This window comes from Chamaea fasciata, unplaced genomic scaffold (genome assembly GCF_029207755.1).
Source record: "Chamaea fasciata isolate MVZ Bird 193981 ecotype frontalis unplaced genomic scaffold, bChaFas1.0.hap1 SCAF_18, whole genome shotgun sequence".
Lineage (NCBI taxonomy): Eukaryota > Metazoa > Chordata > Aves > Passeriformes > Sylviidae > Chamaea > Chamaea fasciata.
This window is the reverse complement of record NW_027094103.1, coordinates 1,181,109-1,194,333: the sequence shown is the minus strand read 5'-3', so window position 1 is coordinate 1,194,333 and position 13,225 is coordinate 1,181,109. Positions and strand designations below refer to the sequence as shown.

Here is a 13,225-nt window from a genome sequence, read left to right as displayed (position 1 = left end):
ATGGAACTTCCTGGGCTTTTAGGCTCACCTTGTGGGGCCATCCTGGGGAGGAGTCACTCTGGAACCAGCACCCTGTGGTGTGGGTCAGTGATCTGGGATAATTGGGGTTGATTATTTGGGTTACCTGGTTATTCCTCCTGCCTTAATCCATTGTTTTCTTCCTGAAGAACAGAGAGGGATTGCTCTTGGGGACTTTCTGTGGACTGCAGAGGGGAGGAAGAGGGTTGGTTGTGCTGGTGATGCCCTCTGCTCTGGTCCTGGGGTGAATTCCTGTAGAGTGTAAAGGGGAAATCCAGCTCTGGAGAGGGACACTGGAGCCGTAGGGATCTCACTGCAGAGTTAGGGGGCATTTGGGTGGGTGGGAGCCAAGGGGCTGCTCAAGCCAGTGAGGAGTTCCCCTTCAGAGTCCCAGATCCAGCCTTTATGGCAGCATTAAAAAATAGCCATAGTTAATTATTCCTCAGCTTTCCCTTTAGTCGCTCCACTGATAATGTCACTTCTCTTGCTGTACTAATTTTGTCTGGTTTTTGTCCTTTTTCCAAGGCAGGGGTTTGTTTGCAAAAGCCATTCTGAGTTGGGCCTGTGACACTGCAAAGCATCTGGCACCTTCCCTGTCCCATCCCATGAATTATCCCCTTGTTGCTCCCTCCACCCTCACAGAAGCTCCTGGCCAGGTGGCCTTGGCTTGTGGCTGTGCTGGGCTTGTGGCAGGACAGGACAATCCCTGTCATTGTTGTCCCAGCTCATCTCTGGCTGTAACAGCCCAGCTATTCCCAGCTCTTTCTACAACAGCATTCCCTTTTCCCCTCCTCCCTGTGAGTTTCCCCATCACTGTGAGATGTTTTCCCTGTGCTGGAGGGCTCGTGCCTGGAGGCACTGGCTGCCAGCGCTGTCACCTTGCTCTTCTAATTGTCTTTTTATCCCCGGAGTCTTGATTTTCACAGGATAGCCAGCTGTTGTTAACTGTGCCAGGAGCTGCTGCCGTGGGAAATTGAGTTGACAGTGCTGCTGATGGAGTTGTTTGGTTGGATTTCCCATTCCTCATGATTCCTGTCTCCTCTAAGTGCCTTCTGCTCTCACTTGTGTTCCCTCCTGCAGCTGGCAGGATGCTCTGGCTCCCCAGTTTCCTGCTGGATTGGGGTGGGTTGGTGCATCTCAGCTGCCCCCCGTGAGCTGCAGCCAACACTTCAGCTCCTCCTGCCACAGCCACAGGGATGCTGGAGGGCAGGAAGGGTTTCCAAAGGGTCTGGAACCTGTGCCAGGGAGGGGGACTTTGGACAAAGGCCTGGAATGACAGGTTAGATGGGATACTGGGAAGGAATTGTTCTCTGTAAGTGTGCTGAGGCCCTGGCACAGGGTGCCCAGAGCAGCTGTCCCTGGATCCCTGGAATGTCCAAGGAAGGTCGGACAGGACCTGGAGCAGCCTGGGATAGTGGAAGGTATCCCTGCCCATGGCAGGGGTGGGACTGGTTGGGCTTTAAGGGCCCTTGCTACCTCAAACCAGTGTAGGGTTCTCTTAACCCTTCTCCTGGCTGCTGCCTGGTGGTGCAAACACGAGGAGGATGGGAGCAATCTTTGCATTTTTCTATTTCACAAGCCAGGAACCACTTCCCTCCCCTCCCTCCCCCGCCTTGTTATTTTTCTAATCTGTTTTTAATTCCCTTACTGCTGTTTCCCACTCCACTTGCGTGTGGGGATGGAGTACCCCTGGGCTGAGCTTCCCTCCTCGCTGTGGTGCCGCTCTTCCTGTGACTCCCAGGTAGCACACCACGTTTGCTGCTGTTGTTTTGCAGATGTAATCCGTGATAATCGTTCCCAGCGAAGGAACCCAGAAAACAGTACTTACATAACAGCACGAATTAAACATTCCAGCAGGAGCTCAGAGCAGCCAGCAGTATTTAGGCCATTCCTGCTGCTCCTGCCTCATCCTTTGGAGTGAGCAAAGGAGCCGTGGCTGCTCCTCAGCACTGGATGGTGTCCGTGGTCCAGGGGAAGCTGTCCCTGCCCATGGCATTGGTTGGAACAAGATGAGCTTTAAGTTCGTTTTCAACCTAAACTATTCCATGATTCTATGATAGGACACAGGGAATGGCTTCCCACTGCCAGAGGGCAGGGATGGATGGGATATTGGGAAGAAATTGTTCCCTGGGAGGGCGGGCAGGCCCTGGCACAGGGTGCTCAGAGCAGCTGTGGCTGCCCGTGGATCCGTGGCAGTGTCCAAGGCCAGGCTGGACATTGAGCCTTGGAGCAGCCTGGGACAGTGGGAGGTGTCCCTGCCCATGGCAGGGGGACTGGATGAGCTTCAAGTTCCCTTCCCACCCAGACCATTCTGGGATTCTGTGTTTCAGAAGTGGGATGGGAATTGATGTCACAGCTCCTGCTGCTGTCCAGTGCTGCTCTTACCCCTGCCCTGTGCCACTGCCCAGGGAATCCTCGTGCTCCGTTCCCTGGGCTGTCACCCTGTCCTTTCCCCCTCTTGGCAGCTTCTTGGAATGTTTCAGGGCTCCCGAAATCCTTCAGCATGGTTGGCATTCAGCTGTGTGTGGTGAGCCAAGCCCTGTGGCAGTTTCTCCGTGGAGCTTTTTGAGCTCCTGTGTTTTCAGCATTCCAGGTGAGGCTGCAGCAATCACCCCCTGGAAATAAACACAGGAACGTGACAGAGCAGAGGAGTGCCGGGGGTGAGGCTCTGGGAAGGGCTGGCACAGCAGGAGCAGGGCAGGGGTGGGCAGGAGGCTCCGTGCCCACGCCGGAGCTCGGGAAAACGCTCCTGCCGGAGGAGGGGGTGGGATGTGCAGCACGAGGATTCTGGGGGAGGTTTACATTGGATACTGGAGAAAATTCCTTTATGAAAAGGCTGGTCAGGCTTTGGAACGGGCTGCCCAGATGGTGGAGTCCCTGTTGCTGGGGGGATTTAACAGCCGTGTGGATGTGGCACTTGGGTACCCACGTGTGGGTGGCCTTGGCAGTGCTGGGAACAGTTGGACTCCATGATCTCAGAGGGCTTTTCCAACCTGAGTGATTCCACGATTCTCTGAGCTCTGCTGGCACGCCTGGCCCCTTCTCTCCTCACCAGGGTGGCCTGGGACAGCTGTGGTGAAGGAAAGGGCCCTTGTTGGCTGAGCTGATGCAGAAGGAGTTTGGTGCACGAACACTGGGAAGAGAAATGCTTCTGGGTCCTTGCTCAGTCCTGCCTGGTGCCTGTGGGAGCTGGGAGGGTGGGCAGAACCCAGGGGCCAAAGTATCCTGTTGTACACATAAGGCTCAGTTCACTCCATGGCAAGTTGGAGAGCAAGATTCTTCTCCAGCAAAAATGGGAGGGAGAGGGATAAATTCCTATGGTGAGGATTGTGCTACTCCTGGAATTGATAAATAGCAGGGAAAAAGTGGTTATAAATTGATAAAGTGATAAATACCAGGGCAGAAGGGTCTCTGCTGTGCCAGGTTTGTAGGTACCACAAATTATTATTATTTCCAGAAATGCTGTGGATTTTGTTATAGGTTTGTGTTTCTCCCATGCCCATCTCCTGTGTTTCTTTGAATCTGTTTTTTCCCCTCATTTCGTTATTTATGGCTCTTTCCCCCTGTGCCCTGGACAGACACTGTGAGTGTGTGGCCTGAGTGAGGGGATTTCCATCATTCCATGTTTTCCAGCTCTTTATAAGTCAGTGCTTGCTTTCTCTCATTCTCAGCACCTCTTTTTTTGTTGCTTCCACACAATCTCCTCCCTTCCACACATCTTTTTGACAGAAGAACTTCCCAAGGTCACTTGGCAAGGCTGCAAAACCCAAACCAGTGACCCCTGGGCAGCTGTGCCCACTTTTCACCTTAACTCAGGGCTAATCGTTTCCCTTGGGGAATTGCAAGTGGCACTTCGTGACTTCCAGCCAAAAGGGTTGGAACGGCCTTTGCAGGGTCACAGAATCATGAAATGGTTTGGGTTGAAGGGACCTTAAAGCTCATCTTGTCCCGTTCCCATCGTTCCCAGTGCCCGGCTGGGGCCCAGCGAGGAGGGATCATCTGTGCTGAGCTCATCCCAGCTCAAGTGAAAAGTTCCCAAAATGACAAACTCAGTCAATATTAGTGAGTGCAGCAGGGAAGGAACAACAGGGATCATCCTTCCCACTTCTGCACCCACGCAGGAAGGGGGATTTTTAAGATCCCAGGGAATACACAGTGCTTGCTTGGCAGGGAACCAGGAGAGACTCACCCTTGGTGACAAGGCTTTGGTGTTTGAGCAAGAAAACACTTTCATATACTACAAACTTGTTATTTTTCACAACAGGCGAAAAAAAAAGTGGTTTCCCTAAGTACCAGTGACATACCAGGTTTAGCTAGGGAAGGCTTTCAAAAATATTTGTGCTAAAAATAATATCAAAACTTTCAAGCACTTCTAGTACTGTCTAAAATGGGAGCATGCATTGTATTTATGTGCTGGAAAACCTTATTCCCAAACTAAGATTCACAGGTTTCTGGAAAAGCGACACATGAAAGGGGACTGAACACACAGATAAAGCAAAACTTTATCCACTGGGAGAACCGAAGGGTGAGAGTACCTGAAGGTAGCTTACAAGAAAGATGGAGAGGGACTGGGGACAAGGGATGGAGGGACAGGACACAGGGAATGGCTTCCCACTGCCAGAGGGCAGGGATGGATGGGATATTGGGCAGGAATTGTTCCCTGGCAGGGTGGGCAGGCCCTGGCACAGGGTGCCCAGAGCAGCTGTGGCTGCCCCTGGATCCCTGGCAGTGTCCAAGGCCGGGTTGGACATTGGGGCTTGGAGCAGCCTGGGACAGTGGGAGGTGTCCCTGCCCGTGGGATGAACAATTCCAGCTGAGAAGGTTCCCGGTGTGGTGAGGGATGTGGTGTCCTCATCGAGGTGGGGCTGCAGGGAGGGGACAAAGTCCTTGCTCACCGTGGCTCTGGTGCCCTGAGCTCTCAGTGCTGGGCACAGACTCTGCTTACTGATTTTTGAGGCAAATTTCACCTGTGAGTGGTTTTTAATGCCGTGTTCAGCAGCACAACAGGTATTTTCATACAACTGGGAGCACCAAGGGGGAGATTCCCGGCTTAGGGAACCAGTTCAGTATCTCACTGTTACTGTCAGTCATTCAGAATTCCCACGGGATTTTTTCTTTACCTGGCACAGAAAAAGGCTGTTGGAAGTAAATCAGGTTTGAGCTCTGGGAACAATAACAGTCCCTGCTAATTCGAAATGAGTCACTGAGTGAAAACTGAGCCTTTAGTGGGTCTGAAGGCATCTCTGGAGGGTTGGGCTGGGGCACAGGGGGAGGTGGCAGAGCTGTTGGACACTGAGGAATGAGGGACTGGCAGGAAACCTTTTGGTGTTGGTGTGTAATGAAGCCCAACAGCTCCTGCTCCTGGGCACAGAAGGGAAAATGGGGTTTGGATTGGTGGTGGGATACAACAGCTCTGTGCAACCCTGGCAGGGCACAGGGAGTCCCTCAGGGCGCTCCCTGCACACAAAGGAGTTTGAGTTGGATATTCATTTGTTACTCTGGTATCAGGGAAATGCTGGGACTCACAGCTTGAGGGAACAGCACCTGCAGAGCCGTGTGTGGCTTCCATGCCCGTGGGATTTCTGACATCCCTCTGGGCAAGGTACATGGGATAGCTGAGCATACTGCAGTCACAGACTCAGAGAGTTGTTTAGGTTGGGAAAGCCCTCAAAGATCACCCAAATCCCTCCATTCCCCGGCACTGCCAAGGCCACCAGTGCCCCATGTCCCCAGGTGCCACATCCACAGGGCTGTTAAATCCCTCCAGGGATGGGGACTCCCCCACTGCCCTGGGCAGCTGTGCCACCCTGACCACCCTTTTAGTGAAGAAACTTCCCTATTATCCAGCCTGAGCCTCCCCTGGCCCAGCCTGAGGCCGTTCCCTCTCCTCCTGTCCCTGTTCCCTGGGAGCAGAGCCCGACCCCCCCGGCTGTCCCCTCCTGTCAGGGAGTTGTGCAGAGCCACCAGGTCCCCCCTGAGGCTCCTTTTCTCCAGGCTCAGCCCCTTTCCCAGCTCCCTCAGCCTCTCCTGGGGCTCCATTCCCTTCCCCAGCTCCGTTCCCTGCCCTGGACACGCTCCAGCCCCTCCAGGTCTCTGTTGCCAGGAGGGTCCCAGAGCTGCCCCAGCCCTGGAGGTGTCCCCAGCACAGGGGACAGGCACTGCCCTGCTCCTGCTGCCGCCCCGGGGCTGGCACAGCTCAGGTGCCCTTGGCCACCTGGGCACCGCTGGGCTCGTGTCCGGACACTGTCACAGCACCCCCAGGGCCTGTCCTGCTGGGCGCTCTCCCGCCGTGTTGTTTGCTCCCTGCTCCCGTCGCAGGCGATGCAGCAGGAGCAGGTTGCCCTCTCCTGGCTCGCGGCTTCCATGGATTCCTGGCTGCCCGCGGAGCTCCGTGCGCTCCGAGCTTTCCCAGCTCTTGCGTGAGCCCTGTCCCTGCCGGGAGCCCGGCCTTGGAGGCGCCGAGATTATTTGCTGCCTGTGCTTCACTTTGCAACTGGCCTTTGATGGATGTCTTGGAAAAGAGGGATTTGCCGGCCAGCCCTTGCTTAGACGCTTCAGTAGGGCAGGAGAGTCGGCTTTTCCTTGGGGAGGAGCTGCTCCTCCTCTCCCAGCATTCCAGCCCCTTTTCCCAGCCCCAGACAGAGCCCCCAGGCTGCTCACAGCATATGGGAACCCCCAAATTCCCCCCGCACCCACCCTCCGGGCTGGACGAGGCTCAGCCAGCTGGGCTGTGCTGGCCCCTCGTGGTGCCTGTGCTCCTGCAGCGCCTCGGCTCCTCCTCCTGGAATCTGATGCCAGCGCAGGCTCCTTTGGGCTCTTTCCCCTGATCCACCTGGGAAACGGAGAATTCTTGTGCAGTTTCAGGAGTCTTTCAGCTAAAAATTGTCACTTTAGGGAGTGAAGATCAACTTGCAGAGGATATAAGGCCACTTTTATCCTGCTCAGCTTTTTATTTTATTTGAGGAAAATCTCTCTTGTGTAGTGAGTTGGAGCCTCCTCCATTGGCGAGGGGTGGGATGGGATTCATGGAATGCTGCTTCTGCTGGGGGTCTTGGCCCTGCTGAGCTGAGGACGTTTGGTGCCCTGGGTGGGCTCAGCAGCCTCTCCTGCAGGAGCCCTGTCCTGGGACAAGTGTGAGCAGGGATCCAGCTCCAGCTTCCCCCGGGAGGCCGTGCTGGAGCTGAAACACAAACCTAGCGTGGAGTGCAGAGCCACTGCTCCAAGGATGGATGCAGCACCAGAGCCCGCCTTTTCCTATGGAAAATAGCTTCTTGTGGTGCTCTAATAGCATCATGTTGGCAGGGATGCTGCTCCTAGAGAGGGATAAACCAGGGAGATTTGACCTCAGTTATTAGATTTGTAGCTTCAACTAAAAATTTAGCTCTAAGGAGTGTTTCCAATTTCAAATGAGTTTCCTCAGGGAGCAGCACTCCCTCTGGCAGTAACTCATTCACGAGGAACTCAAATATTCATTTACAGTTAAAGCTGGGCAAGGGAAGGGAAAACAAAGAGGACTGAAAGCATGACAGGATGATAAACACCCAATTTGGGATTCTCCCTGAAGTGTGCTGGTAGGAGCTTAAACTGCTGCCAGAGCCTTGCTGAGGGGTGTGGTGGGTGTTGGATTTAGGAACGCAGTGGTGACAGTGGCACCGCATGGAGGGAGGAAGGGCTGAACCCTCGTGTGCAGACAGCAGCAGCAAGAAGGATCTGATGGTGTAAGGTGCTGACAATGACTTGGGAGAGGACGGAGGGGTACAGAAGCTGTTAACCCTTTTTAAACAGGGTTCCAGGTGCTGCAGGTGAAGGTTTTCCAGCCATGGAGGTTGGTTTATAAAGACGAAGTTCTGGCTGAACATGAGGAAAATTTTCCTTCATTGAAAGTGTTGTTAAACACTGGAAAGGTCAGCCCAGGGAGGTTTGGAGTCCCCATCCCTGGAGTGTCCAAGGAGGCACTGGAGGTGGCACTCAGTGCTCTGGGCTGGTGACAAGGTGGGCATTGGGCACAGCCTGGGCTCGATGGCCTGGGAGGGCTTTTCCAGCCTCAGAGATCCTGGGGTTGTGTGGTGGTGAGGAGGTTGGTGCTCCCAGTGCTGCCAGGGTCGGAGTTGTGACCTGCAGCCAGCCCGTGAGCACAGCCAGACTGTTCCCTCTTCCCAGAAATGGTGCAGGGTGTGCTTGTTCCTGGCAGGATTCCCTGCTGGAGGAGCACAGCTCATTCCTGTGGAGAGCTGCTGCCATCCCAGGGCACTCACTCACCTGGATGCTGCATGGGGAGTGTTGGGAGAGGGCTCCTGCCTGAATGTCATTGCTGCAGACTGCAGGGAATGATGGACTCCGTGCATTTTTGTCTCTGTCTGTGTGACTGACTCTGGAATTCCCGGCTAAACCACTTCTCTTTCTCCTTCTGTGGCCAGTTTTAAGGCAGCTCAAGTGGCCCCTCCCTTCCCTCTCTGTCCTGGGGAGCCTGACCCAGAGGTGCATTCTTCTGCTCCCTTTCCCTCCTTGGCATCTTGTCAGTAAGCAGTGCAGAGGAAATGTGCTGGAGGGTGAATGTCTGGCTTTAAACAAGGAAAGGAGTAAAAAAACCTCAAATTCCCTCCAGGTTCTGCCTCTGCTCTCCAGCCCCTGGCTGCAGGGTGGAGCTCCTGGATGAACCAAATTTCTCCAGCACTCTGGAAGCAGAGCTCTTGGAGTGTGATGGAAAACTCACATGTGTGCTCTTCTAACTGCCTGTTTACACTAAAACAAGGATGTTTTGGTTATTCCATTGATTCCCTTCTCGAGGGTTGATTGTGGAACTGAAGAATCCGACATTTCCATAGCACACAAACCCACCATGGAATTCAGTGTCACCAAGGTGGGGCAGGTGGGAGTTTCTTGCAGTTCAGCAGCAGAGAGGAATAAAATAAATGGAGTTGGGAGCAAACTGTTAAAAAAAAAAGCCTGTTGTTGGGCAAAGCTGTTGTAGAGCCTTCAGGGAGCTGTTCCTCTGGAGACAACCTTTGTGGTTGGCCTTGGACCACTCTGGATTCTGGGCATCCCTGGGTTGACATTTGCAGCCTGGAGATGGGGCTTAAACTTCTCAGGACCTGCAGTGGTGTTTCCTGGTGATACCCAGGTGCTGGAGTTCTTCTCAGTCAGGAAAGAAAATCCCCTCCCAGTACAACTGGTAGGTTTTTTTCTTTGCCTTTTACTATGTAAATAATTCTTTGATTCACACAGAGCAAGAGAGAAGATCCAGTGTTATCTCCTTGCCCGGAGAAGGTTTAAAGTGCTGAATGTGTTTCCTTTTGGAAGTCCTGAAAGTTTTCTGACAATGTAGGTGCGGGGAGACTGGCTTTTCCTATCAGGGAGGAGAGGACCAGGAAGGATTGGAGAAGAGGCCCTGGCACAAGTTGCCCGGGGGGTCTGTGGATTCCTCTGGAACCCTGGAAGTGTCCAAGGCCAGGCTGGACGGGGCTTGGAGCAGCCTGGGAGAGTGGGATGAGCTTTACTGTCCCTTCCAACCCAACCCATTCCATGGTTCTGTGATATTTAAGACACGCACACTTCACTCCTGTGTGTGTGAATTTATGTGGGGTGGTTTTGGGCATAATACTTCAAACAGACAGAAGGAATCTGGGGAGTTGAGGGACACCCACCCCTCTAGGAAACACTTCAAAGAATCAAATTTTATTAAAAGCTCCAAGAGCAGCAGAGGATGAAGGTGTGTTGAGTGCTTTCCAACACAATGAAGGGTTTGCAGAGGGAAGTGGCCACTTCTCCTTTGTGTCTGCAGGGGGCAGAGACAATCCCTGCAGTTGGAGCAGAGAGATAATTTGAGGGTTGGGAATAACTCTGCCTACAAAACACAACAATCCTAAAGCAGGAACACCTGAAATGAGCGCAGCTGTTTTATTTTGGGGCATTTCTGGAAAGAGTATTTCAAGGCAATCTTGGAAAGAGTATTTCAAGGTATATTAGGTTATATACAGTAAATAACACTATTTAATATCTTATATTTAGTGTATTAAAAGGTATTTCAGTGCAGGCACAAGTCTCCAGAATTATTTTTAGGTGTTACATTTTATCACCCTAAGATTTGAAGCAAGGACTTGAAATTGGGCGAGGAATGTCTGTCTCTCTTGATGTGCAGCTCTCCGCTGATGTGCTCCAGAAGAGACCCCCAAAAAGGGGCTGGTTTGGGGCTTTTCCACTGGAAACTTGTAAAAGGTGGAATTTCCCAAGTTCCTGTTTTTTTTTTTTTCTGAGCCCGTTTTCCATGTGCTGGGGCAGCGCAGCTGCTGTGAGTGAGGTGCAGGAGAGGGAGGAGGAGGAGGGAGAGGAAGAGAAGGAGGAGGAGGCACTCCCAGCCCTGAGCTGCGGAGAGGGGCAGGGAAGGGAAGCGATGAGGATATGGAGCCTGCGGAGAGCGTCCCGGGGGAAGGCTGGCCCGGGGCCGGAGCCGTCCGCCGCTGATCCCGCAGCCCCCGTCCCTGCCTCCCCTCCGGAGCGCTGGATGAGGAAGAGGTGCTGTGGGAAACGCAGTATGTAATTCCCTAAATCCAGCCTGGGGGAGGCAGGAGGGGGGCTGAGCTCGCTGGAAGCAGAGTGTGGGGCCGGGCGCCTTTGGGGTGTGCAGTGGGTTTGGAAGTGTGTGGGAGAGCCCCTGGAGTTGGTCAGACACTTGAACTGGTTGTAAATGGATAAAGTGACGGATGTTCCCATATGTGAGGGGTCTCCAGAGGGTCCTTGTGTGGGGTGGCCCTTCCTCCCACCCTGCCCCAGCTCAGGCTGGACGGGGCTCAGAGCAACCCCATGGAGCTGGAACGAGATGGGATTTAAGGTCCCTTCCCACCCAACCCATTCCATGATTCTGTCTAGTGCAAGGAACCTCTGAACCAGGGGGAAGTTACTGTAACTGCTCCGAAGAAAGCATTTCCAATCGGTTTTCATGGATGAGCTGGAGTTTGAGGTGGTTTGGTCCCACTGCTCCTGGCAGGGCTTTGTAACGATCACCTGATGTTTTTATCAGTTAGTTTGGGAGGTGGATGTGGCAGAGCTGTGAAGATACTAGAAAATTAGGGATTATGGATGCTTTCTGGATTAACTGGATAATGATAAAGGAGGTGTCAGGCTGAAGAGTGCAGCGACTGCAGCTGGGAGTGTTGCTGGGAATGCTTGGGAATGGGAAAACAGAATTCTTGAAGTTCTCCAGTTTGTTTTGGAATTTCATCAAACTTGAAAAAGTAGTCAGACTAAACCCAGACTAGAGCCACCCTCTGACCTGCCCGCCTTGTTTTCTTCCACATAAAATGTTTGGAAGGTAGAAATTGCATTTTTAAACGGCTTTGTAAATTTGATACAGTTTCTGGAAGGGGAATGATCTGATGTTGCCGGGAGATCCATGGTCTGGGGGTGTGTTGTGGGATGCTCTGTGTGCCATGGGGAGATGGATGGTCTCCTCCTGGTTCCCCTCATTCACTGTGTTTATCCCAGCCTTTCCCTGGCCCCTCATCCAGCCCTGGGTGTTCCACGGCCTCACTTCTGTTCCCACCTGAGTCACCTCCTGAGTATTAGTTGCTCAGCAAGAAGTAACATCATGATTCCAGCATTTCCCATGGAAAGAAAGGAGCAAGCTCATCCTGACACAGAGCAGCGGGGCAGGGAGCCTTTCCCAGGCACCTTCTGCTTTTCCTGGGACCCAGGTAACTCTTGATTCGCAGCAGAATGAGCTAAATCCAGGGATACACCTGCAGTCTTTTCATAAACAGGGAACTCGAGGTCTGGTTTCCTAATGTTCAGTTGAGTGACTGGGGGTGTGCCTGTAACATTGGCAGGAGGAGGCTGGGGGCAGCTGGCAAGAGAGATGCGGAGCTGTGGCAGTTTGGGAATGTGATCCTTACGGAGAGGATCGTAGGGTTTTTTTCCATGATCCTGCCTTGATTTCCTGCAGCAGGAGTGGAGCTGTGTCTCCTCCATCCATGCTGATCAGGGGTTGGGAATGAGGATGTGATACGGAATATAAATGTGTGTGTGTCTGTGTATGTATGGCCCTCTGTAGGTATTAACTCTGGTCTCAATGTCAAAATGCAGATCCTGCCTCCAGCTGGTCCTTGGATCTCATATCAGAACTGGAAATGCTTGTTTTGAGCTAAATCCCATCAAGATCTCCCTCTCCTCTCCAATTGAAAATCCAGTCTCTTGTTGTGGTCATTTTCCCCTCGAGAACTGCTGATTCTTACCTAAACCAGCCATAAATATGCCAGTAATTTAATAAGATCTCTGTGTGTATGTGCACTGGCAGCATTAGTTTCCCTGGCCGGAATGCACAGAGTAAAGATAGTGTGATCTGGCTGAATTTCTCTTTTTTTCCACCCAGAATTCTTGCACAGTCCCTGCCTCTGTATTTAAATGTGTCCACGGAAAGTGGTTCCAACTTAAAAGCTGGAATACAGACGTTTCCTTCTTGCTGTGAAATCCTTGTAATCCAGCTGGAGTGGGGAAAAAAATGATCAAATGCAAACTATTAATCCGTGCGGGTCCTGGAGATTCCCAATTCCTGCTCCACGCTCTGGATCCCCCTGCACACCCGCGGCAGATCCCGGCTGCAGCTGCTGGGCTCTGAATTGGGATTTATGCCGCATTTTTCCTCAGGAATTACTCATTCCCTCGAGACTGGGAAAATTAAAGCTGGGAAAATCCACTGGTTTCGGAATGGAGGGGCAAGAAAATGGATCCGAGGCAGGACAGGGCTGGAGGAGCCCCCGAGGATTTGTCGCAGAGCTGTTGGGATGTGAAATGTGGCTGAGCGACTAAAATGGGTAACGGACTTTCCGATAAAAAAGAAAGGAATTCTGATCTTTATTTTAAGCCAACGTCCTAAAAATAACCTCCAGCAGCATTTAAAGGGACAAGCTTCCAAATCTCCCCCTCCCTCCCCAAAACACCGCATCCCTCTGAGTTTGGGGCTGGGTATTTAAGAGCCCCGCTCGTGAGCCGGCCCCGGCCGAACCTCCCCGGGCTGGGGCTGCTGGTGGCGTTCTCTGTCCTGGTTTTTTTGGGCAGGGTGAGGCCGTTTCCCGGCAGGGATGGAGTTAAGGGCTGCTCCGTGGTGCATGCTGGTACGAGGCCGGTTTGGTGATGGAGCCGTAGTGCCCTGCTACCGGCATGTGCCGGGAATGGATGATGGGAAGCGTGGCACTGGAATAAGGACATTCCCCTT

At 52.9% G+C, this 13,225-nt stretch overlaps 1 protein-coding gene across 5 annotated transcripts in view; it reads left to right on the top strand.

The window, feature by feature from the left end:
* OSBP2 (oxysterol binding protein 2) overlaps positions 1–13,225 on the top strand; it is a 90,955-nt gene that overhangs the window by 28,740 nt on the left and 48,990 nt on the right. The window contains exon 1 of one of the 5 annotated variants that reach the window (XM_066200160.1): positions 10,186–10,547. The exons of the other annotated variants lie outside the window; for them this stretch is intronic. Coding sequence (XP_066056257.1) covers positions 10,283–10,547 — 265 coding nt within the window. The 5' untranslated portion in view covers positions 10,186–10,282. Of the gene's footprint in view, positions 1–10,185; positions 10,548–13,225 lie in introns of those variants that run through there. 5 annotated transcript variants of the gene reach the window in all.